This window comes from Patagioenas fasciata, chromosome 1 (assembly GCF_037038585.1).
Source record: "Patagioenas fasciata isolate bPatFas1 chromosome 1, bPatFas1.hap1, whole genome shotgun sequence".
In the NCBI taxonomy this organism is placed as follows: domain Eukaryota; kingdom Metazoa; phylum Chordata; class Aves; order Columbiformes; family Columbidae; genus Patagioenas; species Patagioenas fasciata.
The window spans coordinates 84,250,675-84,271,645 of record NC_092520.1 but is presented as its reverse complement, the minus strand read 5'-3'; the positions used below and the strand labels follow the sequence as shown (position 1 = coordinate 84,271,645).

Below are 20,971 nucleotides of genomic sequence, written 5' to 3'. Positions count from 1 at the left end.
ACATTTGAATTTGTATTACCCCTCTAAATGCTTTATGTTCCATATTCCTACCATTATTATAATATACGATGTTCAGGCTTCCCCTATTACTTTGGTTAATTGTGAAACCATGACTGCTATTACAACCCTGAGCCACCCATAGAATTTTTCTTTACACATACGTGGTATTTGGGACTTGTAGGTTTATAGCAGTGTGACTGCCAATTAGTTTGATGGTCATTTTGCCACTGAAATCACATAGTAGATGGCCATAGAGAAACTTATTTTTCCCTTAAAGCAGTAAGAATCACATCTGATGAGGAAAAGATACTCTGTTACAGTATCTTTTTTCTTTCTGATAAAATAAATTATACTGTAGGATGAGTGTATTTTTCATTTGTAACTTGTATTTGAATTACCAGGAACGAGGAAATTTCTTAACTTGGTTTTTATGATTTTATAATTTCACTGAAAAGGTGGCACATGGCAACAGAGTCTAAATTTGTAATTGATTGTGTTAAGTTGTATTACATCACTATTATTTATGGCAATAACAGTGGAACTAAGTTGCACTCTCAAGCAACTCTTTCTCTTTCATAACCATTAGACTTTTATTTGGCTTACTTAGAAATAAAATCTTAAATTTAGCGGGCAAACTTGCAAATTCTGTAACAGTAAAAGAAAACACACTGTATGCAGAAGTATCCTTCTGGAAACACGAAGTACTTCACTGTTATGAGCACACGCATAATAAGTTGCTCATTTACTTTTATGTTTCCACAGTTGAGGCCTAATTAAAATACACTGTGGCACTTTTAAAAATGTTTTTTAGTGACAAAAAGCTCCATTATTTGCTGTTTTTCCCAAGCTTTCAGACTCATCCCTGTCCTAGTCTTTAAATTCTACACAGGTAGATAAATGTAACCATGTAAAAATAATCTTTCAAAACATTATAGACTACTTAAACAATCTAGATTTACTAGTTTATAGCAAGACAGACTCCAACTGAAACAGTAACTGCTTTTTTTTTTTTTTCCAGACAATAACAAATCAATGGTTTTGGTTCAGAATTCCAAACAGACTGTGTACCAGATCACAGACTCATTTTCCAGGTACGGTTAGAGACACAGTGGGTAGGATGACAAAAATGTTCTCATCTTGCATGTAGATGATTCTCCAGCAGGTTTTGTTTTTCCCTTCTAAAACTTGTTTTGCTAAAAAAATTATAGGAAACCTCTTCAAAACTATCACAAGTCAAAACAATTTCTGAATGGTCAGCTCATGAGAAAAACAGAGACACAGTGGTTCTTGAAAATGTTGATTCATATAACGATCACTGATTTAGCTTGATTTCATTAAGATTTGTATCAAATTATTTTTACCTATGGTTTCTGTGGTATGTGAACTCCGATATGGATAGCAGTATATTTACATGATTTATACATCAATAAGGTTTTAACAGTAAATTATATTGTTAGAAGACTTAGTTTAACTAAATTGTTATAGGGATATTACGGTTTTGATTTAGTAATCTTGCAATTTTTACTGTTCTTTTCTGCGGTTATTAAATTAATAGATTCAAATTTATTTTTCTTAACATTGCAACAAAAATAGCCTTGTAATATAAGTTATCTTAATCACTAACCTAATAGTTATAAAGATCCATTTTAATTAAACAATTCTATTATTTTTAATAATAATTACAGCTATGATTTGAGGTTGGTGTGTTTTTATTCATTTAAATGATGTTCAATATGAAATTTGCCATTTTTTCCTGTGCAGAAAAATCTTAGAACATAGGAATGACTGTACTAGATTGGAAACCACCACCACCTAGTAAAGTCTTGTTTACAACCAGATGAAAAACGGGATACATAAGTTCCCCTTGTTCACTCAACCATTTTCTGACTCCAGAGTCTAGAAACTTTCTGCCTTGGTAACTATATTCATATCAATCAATTTTTTCATGTAATTTCTAATTTAATTTAACCACTACTAGCTCTCTTTCCAGCTATTTCTTTTCTAAGCTGAAAAGTTCTAGTCTGTTTAAGCAATCCCAGCACAGATATCATTTTGAAACAGCAGCCATCTTTTTCACTTTTTTTTTTTTTTCTAATTTCTATCATATCTTTTAATGCCAGATAACCAGAACTTTGTGTGGTATTTCTGATGCAGAGCTGCAGTATTAAGCATATAAGGCACACCATAAGGTCAACAATTTAAGGTGCACCATAGATTTACACAATGACATGGCTGTGATTTCCATCTGGGTTTCTACTCCACTCCTGCTGCTGCCACTATTTTACCTATCTTTCTGTATTATCACTGAATCCTGACTTGTTTTCAAAGAACTAGATGCAATGATCCAACCTCTGCTTGTACTATCAGCACTATCAGTACTATCAGCAGCTCATTCAGACATTGTTTAAGTGTGTACAGATGAATTGGTTTTATAGAACCAACGCATCATTTGCATTTATTACTTTTCATATTTTCATTAGAATGCTTCTGCAACTGTGCATCATGATTCTAAAAAATTTCTAAGTTAGTTAAGTGTCACAAGCCCATAATGGTCACACCATTTTGTTTAGCAGCCTCTCCCTGCACAGTGTACTCCAGCTCCTGTTTCTCCTCTCTCTGCTTGGCAGTTGTCCTTTCTCTCCCCAGCAAAGTGCAAGAGCGCTGTGGGGCCAACATGACTGTGTCAATGACATAGTAGGGATCTCTAACTTGTTTCTTGGCAGTGAAATAATTAATGCCACTTCAGATAACAAGTGAAATACTTTTGGACTATTCACAGTATTGAAATAGCTCAGGTTATTTTCTAATTGGCTTGTGAAAAAAACACTGCTGGGCGGGATGAGTGGGGAATTATCCCCATTGTATGTGAAGGAAAAATATGCATAATCTTTGGTAGACTTCTGTAAATACTCCAACATTGAAAATTATGAAATGTTCATAATTTTATCATAAAAGTTATTTCAAAGGTTACGTGAATTGCCAGGTAATCATGTATTTTTGTTAAACACACTCACTACATAAAAGAACCATGTAATAGGAATGGGGATTGTTCAGCATAAAAGTACATAGTTTTGATTTATTTAAAATTTTTGTCATAAAATTACAGTTGTACTATTGATGTTCATAGCCGTAATATTTAACATTATCTACTATGGTACTGCAGATGTTCAGATATATAATTTGAAAACAATTCAGGATTTAAATCTGAAGTCCCATTACTTTTTCTTTCTTTGAAGCAGGTTCTGTGGACACTTCAGACAGAAATTGGGTCTTATCTTAATATTCATTCCTTATCAAAGTTGTGAAGTGGTTTATAAAATCAGCAAATAGAGTAAATGCTTGATAAGTGCACAACAATATAAACGCTTTAACCTTATCAGGAACATTATTTATCTATAATAACACAGACTGAGTGCCAAGAAAAAAGAACAAACCAAAAAACCCATTTTTGTTCTGCTTCTCTCAGTATGCAATGAATAAATGTAAAAAGAGAAATCAAATTAATGGAGTATTTGGGCATGATTATATTGCAGTTCCTGTTACACAACCTTCCAAGTAAACGTTCTTAAATGGTCTCAAAGAATGGAGTTTAGCCCTAACGATAAACATGGTCCTAATCCCCCAAGGACACGCATGCATTTGACTTAAACAACAGATGTAGCTTCTCTGATTTCCACGGGATTGCTCATAATGCACAAAATGTGCGGGTAAGCTTTTGCAGGATCAGGCTGGCATTTACAGCCTGATTAATGACATTTGTCCAGAATACAAGAATACAATCGCAGATTATAGGAAGGCACTTCTCAAAGTGCTAGTGTTAACAACATATTGCATAATTACACAGTCACAAACTAATTCAATTAACGTGTATATATATGTTTAATGTCATGTAAAACTGATGAAAAGTTCTTAAGATTTCAGTACAGGTCTGACTAAAATATACCATCTATAAAATTTAGACTGAATAACACACTGCTAGATTGCAGGCCTCATTCTTTCTAATGCTTTTGCACTACTATGTATGTAAGTAGTGCTTCCAATGCAGCACAGCTCTGCTGCTGATGCATCATTTTGGTTTTGATTGCTGAAAGAATAACTGTGGAATGCAGTCTAGATTAGTTCACATTCCTGCAGCAGTTAGTGGGCATCATGTATTCTATTGCATTTACTGCCACAATCTTAAAAAAAAATTACTTTTTTCAGTGCTACATACTTCTGTTTCTATGTTTTTTGTCTTTCATTAAGATACTGGCAATGCAGACAGTAATTAGTGGTAATGAAATATCAGGATAAAACTGAGATCTTAATATATAAGATGTTCTTGGAAAGAACAAATTTATTGACAAAAGTCGATTAATTTAAAATTAAATTAAGAACAGGCTTTTTTGACAGAAAAGAAAAAGTGCCCATTCTCATGATAATCACATCGGAAAATTTCAACATGTTTACTACATTCACAAATAAATCATCTACAGTTATTTTTGACCAAGATCTGAAGTTAGAAGCTAGGTTTAAGTTGATGTTCAGGACTAATAAAGCTGATTTTTGGAACTCTGAACTGACCAAGGGTAACTCTGAGAACACTTGGCTGCCATTTTCATCTCCCCTTTTTCCAGAAGACTTCCTTTCAGCATACTATTAGTGTAGCAATATGGCTAAAATAACTGCACTTTTCCAACATCAGTCTTTTGAACACAGTACAAATTAAAATCTTACAACCCTTACAAAAAGAATTAAAATAGCTTTTTGATGCATTAAATAGCCATATATTGAAGGTATCCAGCAACAGATGGAGAAATCTATGACTGTAACACTTCTTAACATTTGTGTGTCTTTTTAAAAATTATTTCAGAACTTGAGTCTTGTTATTATAATTTATTTGGAATGAAAGATGACCTGGATTTTCATACGTGATATTAAATGTAAAATTTATATATTTTCAGGAACCTGTCTTAACTGAAGGTTTGTGAGTTCTAGTGCAACATCAAGTATCTGCTGTGGCTACCATGATATAAATCATAAGGATGACTAGAATAGAATAAAACAGTACAGAACAGAACAAAACAAAACAGTTGAGGTGGAAGGGACCTACAATGATAATCTAGTCCAACTGCCTGACCACTTCAAGGCTGAGAAATAGTTAAAGCATGTTATTAAGGGCATTGTCCGAATGCCTCTTAAACACTGACAGGCTTGGGGTACCGACCACCTTTCTAGGGAGCCTGTTCCAGTGTTTGACCACCCTCTCAGCAAAGAAATGCTTCCTGATGTCAAGCCTGAACTGCCTTTAGTGCAGCTTTGAACCATTCCCACATGTCCTGGCACTGGATGCCAGGGAGAAGAGCTCAGCACCTCCCTCCCCGTAGCCCCTTGTCAGGAAGCTGTAGACAGCCATGAGGTTGCCCCTCAGTTGCTTTTTTTCCAAAGATGACAAACCCAAAGTACTTAGCACTCCTCAGTCTGTTGAGATAATGCCAATTCTAAGATTCTGAATGAATACAGCAATTTAAATGTGGATATATATGTATAAAAAAAAAAAACTTAGCCAAGTAAATTACTTCCTTTTTAATATCAGGTAATCAATAATAAAAGTCAAATAAATAAAAACTATATGATAATAACAAAAAGCGTGATAAAGAAATGTAAGGCTAAATGGACAACTGTAAATAACCAATAGGGAAGTAGGAGTTGTTACTATGCACAGAAGATTTTTATGAATATGAAGACACTCATTTTCTCTCATTTCTCCAGCTTTGTTTCTCCTATTGCCTTCCTCAACCATCTGTTTGGCTGATGACAGATCCATTCAATTTTAGACACCTGTGATTTTAAACACTGAATAAAAGTTTACTGTGGGATCTCCACTAAAGTTGTGAAATCATGAAGAATTAGCAGCACTGTTCTGTAGCCATCAAGTCAAAAGAGAAGTCAAAAGAGAGATAAGGGTTTAAGATATGTCCAGTCCTACAAAACCCTAATCAGATGATCCCTGCAGAAACGAAGACAGTATTGTATATGATCTCTGTTTAGAGCACATGCCAGCGGCTGAGCATGTTCCATTTTATTTACATTGAGATAAAAAATGTGTTTTAGGCTTGTGTTGCCATTCATTTACCATAGATTCAGAGACTTTTTCACAAAATGGTTAATATGTTAGGATTTTGGAAGTTGTTCAGACAGACTAGAAATTGGGACAGTATAAACAGGGTTAGTAGACTATAACATAAGACCACTCAGATATATTTTCAACAGTAAAAAAAGTTTAAAACCAAAATCCTGAAAGTACTTGAGCAGCATTAACATCCAAAGCCTGAGAATCTGCTCATTGTGTTCTGTCTTCAGACAGTTTAACAGTTCATATTTTTTTAAATAAAACAAACACATTAAAAAATGTGGTTTAGACTGATTCATATGTCTTTCTTATTATGAGCATTATTTATTTGGTTATTATACACAAGTTCATGCAAACATTGCCTATAAAAACAGAAGAAAAATTTTCCTGCCCTTGAACTTTCATGATGTTCTTAGGTTTCCCATAACATCACAAATATACCAAGAGCAAGATGTTTCACACTGCATACAATTTTATTATGGTGCTGAAGGCAACCACACATTATTAATTTCTCTGGTATATGAATTATTCCCCTGACTGTTTATTAGGTTGAGAAGGATTTAGAGTTATGAATATAGAGAATATAGAGAAGCACATTCTGCAGAGAAAATAGAAACTAAAAACTCTTGAGTGTCTTAGTAGCAATTTGCAGCATTTTTTTTCCACAGAAATGATTTGGTAAGAATTAGTGGATACTACTTGAAAGCACCAGGAAGTAAAAAAAGTGGACATTTCAGTCACACAAAAATAGTTAGGGTACTTCCCCACAGTCATGCCATCATGTAGGGACTTAAGACAACAATAACAATAAAAAAGTCCTGTAGGGACTTGGCACAAGGTCTCATGGTGGAGAAGAGCCAACTTGATTGTAATAAAAGATAATTTCTTCTTAGTGTTACTAACTCCAGAAATACAGGGAACAGATGCTTCAGAGTTGAGCTGGAGGGATAGGGCTCTGGGTTTAAGCAACCTTTGAAACCTTAAATAACCCAGGGCTGCTATTGTTTTGTAAAACTCACAACTTATGAGGAAAAAAAAAAAAAACAAAAAAAAAACAGAATAACAACAACAAAAGGTCTGACATTAGGATGTCCTTGTACAATAGCAATCCAGCACTCACACTATCAAAACTGCATTGTAGAAGATAAACAGGTTCAGGATCAGTGACAGTAATTGTGCCAAAGAATCTCAAAGTGTGCCCAAGTATGCAATTCAGCCCAGGTGAATTCCTGCACTGGAGACAGTAATTGAGCCAAACACAAACCTAAACATTCAAAATGTTCCTTTTAGGTCTGTATTGAAAGTCACACCCTGCCACAAAAAAAAAAGAAAAAGCGGAAAGGCTTTATATATTAACCTTCTACAATGTTCCTATTATGTAACAAATTAATATAGTCATAAAAGCTAGCTTCTATCAAGACTGTCCAAGGACCTGGTCCAAAGTCAATGCTAAAGATTGATAGGGCACTTTGAATTCATTAAAATGAAAGCTGTCTCTTCTCTACAGGGTGCTGAATGCAGTTCATGACCTGATGTGTATACAGTAGAGATCTGTCAGCCACAAGAAAAGAAGTATATAAAATAAATAGAATGGCTTCCTTAAATTGTCAGTCTTGGGGATTTGTCAGTCTTGGGGATTTTTTCTTCTTTTTTTTTTTTTTTTTTCCTGACTATCCATAATTTATTCCTATAAAGATTTATATTCTGGCCTTTGTTGCCCAGGATCCTTGTCTCTTACTCTTTATGCTGGAAAAGGAAATTGTATATTAACGTAAATTGCTACTCCTGATACTTCTTTCCCTTGACTGATGCTTTTCTATTACAGGCTTGCAAGAATTCAGGCTGGAAAGAAACCCAAGCACCTTGATTGAAAGGATTTGATACATTCTTTTCAAATTCATGCTATCTAAATCACAGCAGGATGACTTGTAATCAAAGTTTTTCAAAAAGAACATAAATTGGGGGAAAAGGAAAAGGCCATTCAGACCATTGCAAGTCATCTTGGTTAACACAGTTCCTCCAGAATAGTATCTCTCCTCTTTAATGACCCCAGTGCCTCCAATTCCAAACTTGGCTCAGTAGGCTATTGAAAAATTGTATTTCTCTTTGAGTGAAAAGTACTTCCTTGTGTTGGTTCTGAATTTCATTTTTTCAGTCACTTCCATTTGTGCTTTCCCATTCAGTCTTTTATACTCAGCCAAACAGTGAGTCAAGTGCTATTGAATAAGGTTTTCCACCCTGTATTTCTCAGAGTAGATGAGTTTGTAATTCTCTCTCAATTTATATGACAAAAAAAATGAACTCAGCTGTGATTAGGTACAGCCATTTACAATATCGTGTGCTTCAAACCAGACTTCTCTTCTGCATCTTTCCTCTAAAGCGTGTTTTAAGCTAATCTTTTAAAACATTGGCATTCATTTTTTGTCACCTTTTTTTCACTTCAGCTTTGTTGACTCTGCTTTTCTGTACCCAATGTGATAGCCACACTGCAGCAAAATGTCAACCTTTAAAGATTTTTGATTTAGAGTCTTAAAGTAACAGAACTACAGCAATACTCCCTTTGTATTTCTAGTCTCTCTACCCCTCTTAGTCGTAACAAGGAAATACATTTTAATTCTATTGTCAGATGCACAGCGCACCCGAGAGACAGGCACCACCATCACAGCAGGACCTGAACCTTCAGCATTTTGACGCACAAGGCACATGCTCAGCATTCTGCTCTGGAAATACTCCTGTGTCATCCATCACTGTGTACACTGCACATTGAAAACAACCCACATCAAGTATGATGCCCAGTAAAGTATGAGGCCCAGATGGGTCTGAGAGGAGACTGAAGCCAAGTACTAATTTGTACTGATGCTTCTGTCGGCTCCTGAAGGAGATGGTTGCATGAAGTGCAGATACGAGCCAGCTTCCCCAAGCTGCGTGGCACTCAGGTTTCTCCATGGTGCCATCTCCAAAGTGAACAAAGAACAGACACCCCAAATAGCTAATGCAGCAAAAATTGGGATGGCTAAGCAATTAATTTCAATGCTCTGAAAAATGCAAAAATATTACCTTAAGAATACCCTTTTTTGGATTCAGTATTTGGATAACCTCACATCCAAAAATTAAAAGGTCAGATTAAATCATCTCCAAAGTCACTCTTTGTAGATTTTGCTTTTATTTTATTGTTCTGAGGAATGCTGTAGCTTCGAGTTCTATGAAGGTCATCTTTCATCCAAAAAACTTAATATAATTAGTACCAGTTCTGTATTTGTGAGGCTCACATTGGAAGTTATTAACTGTGTTTCAAGTGGAGTGTCAGAGAAACCAAGGGCAGAGAGAGTAATCTTTTCAGCTTCAAAGGCACAGTTGATGACTCTAGTTCACTGGTTAGTGAGAAAGACGTGCGTTTTTTATTAAAGGTGTTAGCAATACATTTGAAACTATAAGCATTTTCCCTCTTTTTCTTTTCTCTCTGCATTTTTAGACCTTCTTGGCACCATTTCAGTCTTTTTTAACATCCTGCATGACACTGGAACAGTTGCTTTAGTTGTCCTTGTTGTTAACTGTGCCGATTCTTAGTTGTATACTTTTGCTTTTAGCAGTGAAGCACTTCATCAGTATTCTGACAGCACAGAACTTGCCAAAATCTGCCTTCCACAGTAACATTAGAAAAAAAAAAATCTTGCATTTTGCTGGTTCAATCTTTAAATACGGTAAATATATCTCTAAATAAAATAAAACTATGTTAGCCTTGAGGTTTGATATAAATACAGCAGCAATGAAAGATACTCAACAGAAAGTATTTGCCTAATTTTTCTTCTTGTTATAAAAATATATATTTCCTTTAAAACTCATCACTGAAGATAAACTTGACAACATCTTTCAAGCAAACCAAATCAAACAAAAGTCTTAAGGAGATCCTAAAGATCATAGATTCAGTTCTTTCAAATGAAGTCTAACAATAAATTTTGATGCATATTCATAGCATCTTTTACAATAAATATTAACATTTGAGAAGAAAATACATATGGAATGAGAAGCCTTTTTACTGGAGAAAGATTTAACGAGAACTGATGTATGGTTGTTAACCTCAGAGAAATTTAACTGAAATGCAAGGCTCAAATTCGTAAAAATTAGGATAGTTAACTGCTGAAGAGAAACAACATGGGAAATTGTGGATTCTCCCTTTCTTTAGGTCCTAAATTAAGCCTACACCTGTTCTGGTGGATGCTTTTCAATTAAATAAAGGTTTCTGGTCCTCATTCTAAACCTATGAGAGTGGAATCCATACAAGAATTTAGGCTGACTGACCCAACGGGTCACTCTGGACTTAGCAGATCCCAGATTTTAATCTATGAATAACACACCAAAATACATATAGTCCCACTGAAAATTAATGAGTTCATGTATATGTAAAGTATTACATAGACGACAGGATATTACAGCCTGTTCTCCTGTAGAGGAAATTCTTCACATATCTGCAGGTCTTTCTCAAGCTTATGGGGCACTTCAGGCAACACTGAAAACACACTAAAAATAGTATGTCTCCCTTTGGACCGGAAAATCCAGATACTTCCAAACCTCAAAACTGCCTGTCAGCTAGACGGGATAAATTAGTTTAAACAATTTACAAACCAAACCACTTGTAGAGTGTAAATACTTGATCTCCAAAGTCTCTTGAAATTTGTGGGATTCTGGCTTTTACAGTAGCAAGTATGGATATTAATTTTTTTAAAATTGTTTTGAAAGTCATAAGACTTTTAAGTGTGATTGTAGTGTGAAGTTAGTACAAATAATATAGGTTTCATGTCTTGTTTACAAATGGATTTTGAAAATTATCACACCTTATGAAACTGTAGGAAACATTATGACTGAGGGCACCACACAGCTAGAGGATGGATGAAAACGCTCAGTATGATTACGGTCTTCAGTCTACACTGACTTTGATGTTACACTTTATGTAGAGGTGGTGATACTGATGATTTCTGTCCTTCCCGTGTACTTTTTGAAAGACCTGTTTTTCTTTGCTAGTTACATGTGGAGGCTGGGCAGAAGGAGTGCTAAGACCCTACAGCACTGTCACCTGAGGGGCAGTCTCAGGACAAATTCAGAGCACAGGACTTTCCTTGCTGGCAGCAAACATGCTTCCAGCAGAAGGGACTCTTAATTTGGAAAGTCTCTGGTACTGCTGGCTTGCAAGAGAGACTGTTCGACTGCATAATTCATATGCAGAAGAAAAAAACCCAGCATGATCAGAGCTCAGGTTAGGAACGTTTGAATTCCTGATGCATTGCTGAAGCCTCTCCAGAGCTCAGCTATATAATGGAATCTTTATCAGACCATCAACCAATTGTGATACTTATCTGTACAGCGTTGCATTTTGGGTTAAGTGATAATCCATCAAGGCTGGAAATCATTGTGTACTTTTTAAGTTGCATACTTCATTACTGCAAGCTGACAGCTGGATGGATTTGTTAGCACTAGAAATATTTGTTCCAGACAGAAAAAGCAGGTTCCTAATATATGATATTATGGTATTTCCTTTCTTTTCATGTATTCAGAGTGCCTGTGTTGTAATCTATGTCTCATTTCTGATGCTCATTTACATGGCAACCTATTCAGAGTATGAAATCTATCTTTATTTGTTCCAGAATGCAACAGTCTCATTTCATGAATAATATGAACAAATAACATATAATAATGACGACAGTCTTCATCTTACATCATAATAGCTGATAAACAGAGAAAACTGCAATTTTCTAAATTGCATATTTCTCTGCTTTAAGTTGTAAAAGATAAAAATTGAAAAGCCCAAGTACATTTCATGGCAATCAAGGCAAATAGCGCGATGTGGATAACATTGCCAGAATTTTTGTTTTTGGCTAGACTGCTTTAGTGCTGTGCATATTGACTTCAGGATAACTCTTGGATTGATATTACAAATATAAAGCACTTTTAAAAAGCATTTAAGAACTGGGAATTCCACACAGAAACACTTGATATTGGGCAGCTCACAATATAAACCTCAGGATATTTCAAATAATGGAGTTTCACATTTAGTTTCACATTACATGAAAAAGTACTCTCTTTCATAGCCACCATTTGATGCTACGTACTGCCTTGTTGTCCTATTTCATCTGAGTCACAGAAAAATATCTTCTCTGGATGCTAAAATACCCAAAATTCCTAGCCTTAGTTTAAAATTGTAGACTATTTTCACAGTATGTTTGAACCACCTCTTGCTTGAAGCTAGCATATTTTTGGTCTATGATTGTCATGCATGTGGACGTGTATTGTTTCTCATGAGTCTGATTCTCTGTGGACATACTTAGAAATCAGTAGGAATCTAGCCAGTAAAGTAAGAAATTGCTTGAGTTTGGGTGTTTGATTGGTTTGGGTTTGTTTAGTTGGTTTTGGTTTTGTTTTTTCTTTGGTTGCTACAGGGAGATACCTTATACCATGAAGCTAAAGCATAAGAACACCTGAGGACTCCTGGTTATAATTTTTTTGCAAGTAACAAATTGTGTACGTGATCTGCTGCACTAACATTCTTAAAAACCACTTACATGATACTATGAGAAGGCTTTTCCTGGCTGGGTATCTATCAGACCTAAAAACCAAAGAGTTCTTTCAGTTTGAATCTTTGAGCTATACCCTGTTGATCTTAACTTTGTGCGCTTTGAGAATTTGCAGCATTAATTGCACCACCAAGCCTGACTTCTGGGATGAAATCATAATTAAACGTTGCTTAAGCAAAGAAAAAATACCGTTTCCCCTAAAATGGGAACTGCAGGCCACTAAGTCTCTACAAAATATACTTGTAGATCTTTAGAAATTCTAGGTCCTGTTCAACACATGAGGAGCCACAGAAGGCTGAGGCACATGAGAATTGGGCAGATACACATTAGAAGAATAATTTCTTGAGTAAAAGCTGGCAGAACAGATTTAAGCACTAACATTATAGAAGGTTGGTTTTGCATTGGGTGCTTTTTCAAAATATATTTATACTTTTAATATATCTGTTTTGATCCTTTTGTTTTTATTTCTTTCCAGAAACTCCAGAAATTAGCAAGAGTCATGAAACTTACACAGCAAGTGAAACCAAATGAATTGTATATCCTGGAGGAGTCAGGAGAAACATTGAGGGATCTACAAAGAAACGGAACTAATAAGAATTCAACTTCCTTGCTCATGTTGGGCAAAGTTGTTCTGGATTCCCCTGTGCATGGCATAGTTCTTGTGCATCCTTCAAGTACCATAGGAGAAGAGAGAAGCACAGGACAGCCTAGTCTCTGTTTTTTTTGTTGTTGTTGTTTTTTTAAATTCTGGGTTCTAATTTCCTCCTGTTTCCATAAACAACACATTTGAATCTCACCACAACAGGTATATTTAGTTATTAAAAAAGTTGACTGTTTGATCCCAGAAAAATGAATCTCAAATCTTGCTCTCTGGGTACATTGAATATCTGCTTTGGGTTTGTCCTCCCTGTTGCACAGAAGCCTAAGATTTGCCCCAAGGAGCCACATGCCTGCTGATGAGCTGAGGTCATACACAAACACAGCTGTGGAGTTTTTCTTTCAATGTTGGAGCCCTTGGCAGCAAAGAGCATGCAGAAAAGAAGGCAGACAGCCTTAGACTCCCGCATCTCCCCTCTGCACCTGTCAGCAAGTAGTGAACCTTGGGAAACTGGGCACAATTTTTCTTCCTGGTCTCCTCTATTTAGCCCACACAAGTGCCAAGGAATTCAAATGAGTTTTCTGTTCCTGGCCTTCCTATCAGCTGGTTGCAGATGCTGGCCAGGGAAGGTTTCCCAGCTACTACTCAGGTGTAGCTTGTGGATGTTTCACCTGTGTAACAGATGACTCTGACCAGAGACAACCCTGGAGGTTTCAAGACTTAGGGAAAGAGGCTTGTAAAATACGTTTGGGATTTCATAATGGTCTAACTTAGGTTTACCATGATTTATTAGCACACCTTCTAACCAGCTGAGAAACAAGAAGAATGAAAAATAAATGTAACAAAACAATTCATCAAATCAAGAGGTGACAGTTCTTGCAAGATGGGTGCTAAAGGCTTCCTTAAATGTCTAGTGAGAAAAAAATAATCTAAAGAAGTGTTGCTCTGAAACTCAGTTTGGCCTCCTGGGAAATCTAGAAGTGGATAAGCCAGTAAGAGATTGTTGTAAGAGAAGGGAAGATGAGAAAGAAGAAATATAAACTGGGAAATTTTTAATTTTCTTACCTAGCTTGAGTAAAACCAGAGACAAATTAGGCTGTTACTGCTACAGCTAAAAAGTAGTATGTAAAACAACAAGCTTTTATCCTGCTGTCATACAAAACTGCTTTCACAGAATCACAGAATGTTAGGGATTGGAAGGGACCTCAAAAGATCATCCAGTCCAATACCCCTGCCAGAACAGGAACACCTAGATGAGGTTACACAGGAAGGCATCTAGGCAGGTTTTGAATGTCTCCAGAGTAGGAGACTCCACAGCCTCTCTGAGCAGCCTGTTCCAATGCTCTGTCACCCTCATCATGAAGTTTCTTCTCAAATTTAAATGGAACCTCCTGTGTTCCATTTTATACCCATTGCCCCCTGTCTTATCATTGGTTGTTACAGAGAAGAGCCTGGCTCCATCCTTGTGACGCCCACCCTTTACATATTTATAAACATTAATAAGGTCACCCTTCAGTCTCCTCCAAACTAAAGAGACCCAGGTCCCTCAGCCTTTCCTCATATGGGAGATGCTCCACTCCCGTAATCATCTTTGTGGCTCTGCGCTGGACTCTCTCCAGCAGTTCCCTGTCCTTCTTGAACTGAGGGGCCCAGAACTGGACACAATATTCCAGAGTAAAGGGGAAGGAGAACCTCTCCTGATCTACTAACCTCACCTCTTCTAATACACCCCAGGATGCCACTGGCCTTCTTGGCCACAAGTGCACAGAGCACAGAGCTCATGGTCATCCTGCTGTCTACCAGGACCCTCAGGTCCCTTTCCGCTGCACTGCTCTCTCATAGGTTGTTCCCCAACCTATACTGGAACCTGGGGTTGTTCCTGCCCAGATGCAAGATTCTACATTTTTTCATGTTATATTTAATTAAATTTTCCCCTGACCAACTATCCAGCCTGTCCACTTCTTGCTGGATGGCAGCACAGCCTTTCTGGAGTGTCAGCCACTCCTCCCAGCTTGGTGTCATCAGCAAACTTGCTGACAGTGCACTCTATTCCCTCATCCAAGTCATTGATGAATATATTGAATAGCACTGGTCACAGTACCGACCCTTGAGGGAGGCCCTAGATACAGACCTCCAACTAGACTCTGCCCCATTGACCACGACTCTCTGGCTTCTTTCCTTCAACCAGATCCCAGTCCACCTCACTACCCCATCATCCAGTCCACACTTCCACTGTAAACTCTTCTTTTAAATTTAGTTCCACGGATCTCCTTTAAGAAATCTTCCTTTTATGCCAGAGCCAAAACCAATAAAAGCGAAGTGGACTATAATAAAGCAGGGATTTCATTCATATATAAATGTGTACATTCATTGCCTTTGTGGTAACCCTGACTACAAAATAAACTCTTGAACTTCACTCTGCAGCTGCCTGGGAGCAGCATCATATCTCTGCTATATGTGATGACTTTTGGAGATGTTTTTAGGCGTTGCTATATAAAGCTTTGAACATTCTGGCACAGTCATTATACAAGTGAGTCAGATGAGACTGAATCATTCTGATACACGCAATCGAACTGAATAGATCTATCTTCTCAGTTTGGGATGCTCTTGCAATGTGACTTTTGTACCTATTTAGGGGGTGGTGGTGGTGGGATTTCAATCTTCAAAAAGTAAAAATTACCAAGATTTATAACTTCCATCTATTGAGTGTTCTTTGTTTGTTTGTTTGTTTTTGTTTTTTGCTTTTTTTTTTTGTTTGTTTGGTTGGGGTTTTTCTGTTTTTTTTGTGTTGTTTTTTTTTTTTTTGGTTTTGTTTTGTTTTGTTTTGTTTTGTTTTGTTTTCTTGATGGGAAAATTGTTTACATTAAAAAACTAGCAGGGTGGGGTGGTATGTGGGGTTGTGATTAACATAACGCCAGACTTCGAGAGGGGTTTATGTGTGCACAAGTTTTTGTGCTAGGTGAATGCAGAAACACAGAGCTTTTCTGGGTTGAGGTAGCTTCTCCTAGACTGTTAATCACACTCCCTCTCTAACTATAAGGTTTTGAAGGAGTGGCACAGAACAATCTAAATTAATGTTACGCTAACAAAGAATTTCTCCAAGGAAGGCATCCCTTCTTTCACTACAGGGGGCAAATCCACAATCCCTTTGTGCCTCTTCCAGTATGAAAGGGAACACCAGCATGGATCCATGCACAGCTTTCATAAATAACATTACATAAATCTGATGATACTGTGTAATTATTATTTCCGTAGTCCTCTAGAACTGTTTCTTCTCACACATTTTATTCTCATTTTGTCATCCATTTCTCATCATGGTTATTAGGCTTTAAGATACCCTTGACAAATATATAAAGGGCAATACTCTTCACTGGCATCAAATTGTATTTAGATTTTTTTAGTTAGTGGGTAATGTACCAGTAAAAGAATAATTAATTCCTGAAGGACTGAGCACAAAAGCAAGCATACATTTGTCTGAGAAAGTGAAAAGTTTGACTAAACAGGATGTTTATGAATTATCATGCTGTCATGCAACCGGATCAGTAGCTTTTTTTCATGTTGTTTACTAAATGCCATGCAAATTACGATAGAGATGGGTCATACAGTTCCAGAATTAACTGGTGATAGTTTGGAGGTGTTGTTTTTTTTTTTTCCCCATTAATGCGTTTTTGTAATAATGAGGTACAATCATCATAATGTAAAATGCCATGCAGACTCTCTGGGCTCTTTATATCCTGTATCATATTCCTGTAAAGACGTCTCCTATGACTGGATGTGAAGTAACATATCCTCAAGGTGAACTATGTAAAAGTCATACAAAATAGAGGAATGTCTTATAAAATTTACCTGAGGTGATTCATAAGTATGAAGTCACAATTTCTCAATGGAATTAGTGAAATCCATCCAGCAAGACTATGTCAGCTATTGGAAATCCAGTTCAATCATATTATTAATTAGTATATACTACCCTATGACCTGTGGCAAACTTCTGTTTGTTTAAGGCAAGATCAAACAAAATCTGATAAAGAAAGATAAAGAGAAATGCTGCTTCTAATGTACCCGGAAGGTAAAATACAACAAAAAAAAATTATTTGAGTATTGAAAATATATGAATAGCTTCTCAACTTTATGTCCTTATATACTCCTTCAGGTCAAAATTCTTACTGGAAGCAGAACTGTCAAAGGAAAGTATGTTTATGTGGTTCTTTTCACTCAGCCAGAAAAAGACACTACTGAAAATGTGGTCCTTTCCAAAATGGTTCTTATGCAGCTTGTACCTCTGGTGTGTAGGTGCTCTGATCCAGATAAGACTCATTCTAGTATTTCAGGATGGTGGAACTCTGGCTTCACAACATCCACTGTAAGTTTGTGAACATTATTTGTTTATGGGTCCAAGAAAGATAGGGGAGGAAGATGCCTAAGGAGAGCATCTTGTCCATTTTCCTCTGCCATGGGAATCAAGCATTTTTAAGGAGAGAAAGGATGAAGGAAGTCATAGAACTTCCAACAGCTACACTTCCTCTCTGCCTCCTGCACATTTAGAAAGTTTCCCCACTAAAAGCCTTTGACACTGATTCAGTGGATTCATTTTCCTCATCAAACTTGGGAAATAATTCTCCATCAGCTTTATACTGACTTTTATTTTTTGAAAGCAAAACCAAACAAACTGGTGCCTTTAGATTCCTCACAGAGCACATCTCTAAGTTTCCCATTCTTGTCCTGTGATCTATCTCTGTTTGTGATCATCTTTCAGTGTGACACTTCTGCTAGGAACAGCACTCTAGTTATCATCCATTGCTAGATAAAACACCAGTTACTTCAGCCTTGTCCTTATTGTTCATTTCTTTGTTTTTGTCTTTCATCTAATGTATTTCTAAAACATTTTGTTTGGTTAAATTTCTCACATCTTGCTAGTTGCAATTACTTTTGCATCTGATTGTTTCTGATATTATGCCTGGTTTTTTGTTTCTTCCACACTGATACGGCTTAATTCTAGCAATCTTCTTTTGTTTTAACATTTTTGGGTTTTGATTTCTTAGATTGTTAGATAAACAACTTCATTAGTCTATTATGTGTCTTATTTTTCCATTGCATTGGGATAGATTGTCATTTTCCTTTCAATACAAGCTTTTCAAGAAATAGCCTTTCTACATTCCTTTGTCTCTCAGATTATCTGCCCAAGAGACCGTATATCCCAGTTCCTTGATGATGAAGTGGTCTCATCATCTCAGCCATCTTCTGCATTCACTTCTTTGGGGAAAAGTAGGTGCTCATGTTTTACTGATTGCCTTCACACAGATTTCCTTCCTTTAATTTTGCTTAAAGCAGTATCTCTTTCTTGCTGTAGGATTAAATTGCATGTGTTCTCATATGTGTTAGAGTCGAAGCTTAGAAAAGCATTCTCCTTTTCCAGATATTTCTCTTGATGCCAGGCACACAGAGTAAAGAAAAATGAGGTCCTAAACCACACTTAGGAGGTAACAGACTGCCTTAATAACCTTGGTAGACTAAATATACAATCACATCAGTGACACAGTTTAGCTAAGACCACATAACAACAAGAAGAAAACAATTCCTTCAGGACAGCAAACACCAACATGTCACACCAAGCACTTTGTCCTTCCAGTATCCAAGCCCTCAGAAAGCTGGGAAGCTTCTGCTGTTTGATGCAAAAAGCTCTTCTATATAGATACGATAATTCCTGTAATTCTTTTCCTTTTCAATAAATGTTCCTCCTGCAGCTACTCAGACCCATGAGCACTGGACTGTTTTCCATGATCTGTCCTTTTTTTCTGGAGGGAAAGCACTACTACAATACTTTTTTTTTTTTTTCACTAAAGCAACAATATTTTTTTTTACATCATAAGTAACATTAAAGCTTAAAAATGTAATCTCATTTCTGATGCAGTTTATTACGTGAAAGCCACAATATTAAAATACCAGTGCCCTATGGAGGAGAAAGTTGGGTGATCTGATACCATCACAATCTTTATACAATGGACTTGCATTTAGCTCAACTTATTCTTGCAAGTTAGGCAAGTCACTACAACTGATTAGTAACAATGCTTCCAGAAATAAAAGATTTCATAACTCTGTCTTAGCTCCCCTGGCATAATTATACCTCATCATGTGAATATTTCAAGTGTGATAAGTTAATATGATTTCCTCTCTCCTTGCGCAATGAAGGTTTTCAACAGGCCACATAGGAACCTTCTGCCATTTCACTCAGTATGAGAGATTACTAGCTACCCAGAAGATGATAATCCACAAAACCTTACACACACATCTTTGCTATTGAACAGTTATCTGATGTCACTGAATACAACAGTAAAATTAAGCTTTATAGTTTGCTCATAATAAAGCAAAGCATTACTAGAAACGTTTAGAAAGTTATGACAGACAAAAACCTAACAAGATGGAAGGCAGGGAGGGGAGAGAGAAATTTCAGCTCAATTACTCTAGTTCTGGTAAGACAAAGACAATCCTAAAACAGGAATAGATTAAATTGTAAAAGACTAACAAGGGTGATGTAATGTGATGCCTCTTTGTTATCAAGCAAGATTGCATCAACAGTAATTCCAATGCCGAGACACCTATCTTGTTCTAAACATTAGCACCCAAAATAACCAGTCTTGAAAGGTCATGTTTACTTAAAAATAGCTTGCTTGCATTTTACATTAAAGTTCATTTACTAACCTTAAAAAAATTAAATGCAAATGTATACAAATAATTTAAGCATCCTGTCAAAGTTCACATACACACTGCTCGAGCAATAAAAATATTCAAGGTCATATTAAATCTTTCTTAATCATGTACTCTGTCACGGATTATTCTATTGAATTTATATATTGAACTAAAGTGTTTGAATCCTCTCTTCAGCAAATTCTATCCTTCGTAAAAATCGAACCTATAATTTCCTATTTATAATGTGTTTTTTTCAGGCCATAACAAAGAAGCATACTGTACCTCTGGTGCTGATGGCTGTTGCCGATGTGGTTGTGCTGGTTGTTAAGGCTACAGTGGTTGTGACTGTTGCAGTGGTAAGGGAGGGGATGACAGTAGTGGGAAGCAAAGTGTTGAAAACATCTGGTGAGTGGAAAAAAAATATAAAATAAAATCATATCATGCAAACAAAGGAGAACCATAAAAGTGGTTTAATTTGTAAATACATGTATGTTGAAATGACTAAATTAAAACATGACTAACATAAATTATTACAGGTACAACAAAGTACCTTTAAATTCTTGACATTATATCACTCTCAGTTTTTATAGTCAATCTTCTAGCATCCAGAATTTAAAACACTGTTAAAATGACCACGTTTCCACAGTTCTGGAGAGTGACTGTTTAAGTGACAAGAATCTATTTCTTCACTGAGCCATTTTAAATGTCTCATATAGTAGAAACCATATACAGATGAAACATGCTGTGTCAGAGTGGGAAATGAAAAAAAAACAACACCATCATGCTAAAATAAACACACACATGTTAACGAGAAATGGCTTTATGTTAAAACACCCACTTTCAGACAGACTCAATGGAAGGAAAAAGGGGAGAAAATGCTACTAACTATAAGAGCTGCTTTTTCCATGTTGCTTTTCTTCTTCCCACACATTTGTTTAAGATACAGTTGTCTGCTAAGATCCAGAGCAGAGCATATTTCAAAAACTTTACCCTAATTAGCAGTCACAGCCA

At 36.3% G+C, this 20,971-nt stretch overlaps 1 protein-coding gene across 5 annotated transcripts in view; it reads right to left on the bottom strand.

The window, feature by feature from the left end:
* CADM2 (cell adhesion molecule 2) overlaps nt 1-20,971 on the bottom strand; it is a 679,639-nt gene that overhangs the window by 33,223 nt on the left and 625,445 nt on the right. For 4 of the 5 annotated variants that reach the window (XM_065862763.2, XM_071809845.1, XM_071809846.1 and 1 more), the window contains one exon: nt 20,243-20,362. The exons of the other annotated variant lie outside the window; for it this stretch is intronic. In XM_065862763.2, the coding sequence (XP_065718835.1) occupies nt 20,243-20,362 (120 nt within the window). The remainder of the gene's footprint in view (nt 1-20,242; nt 20,363-20,971) is intronic. 5 annotated transcript variants of the gene reach the window in all.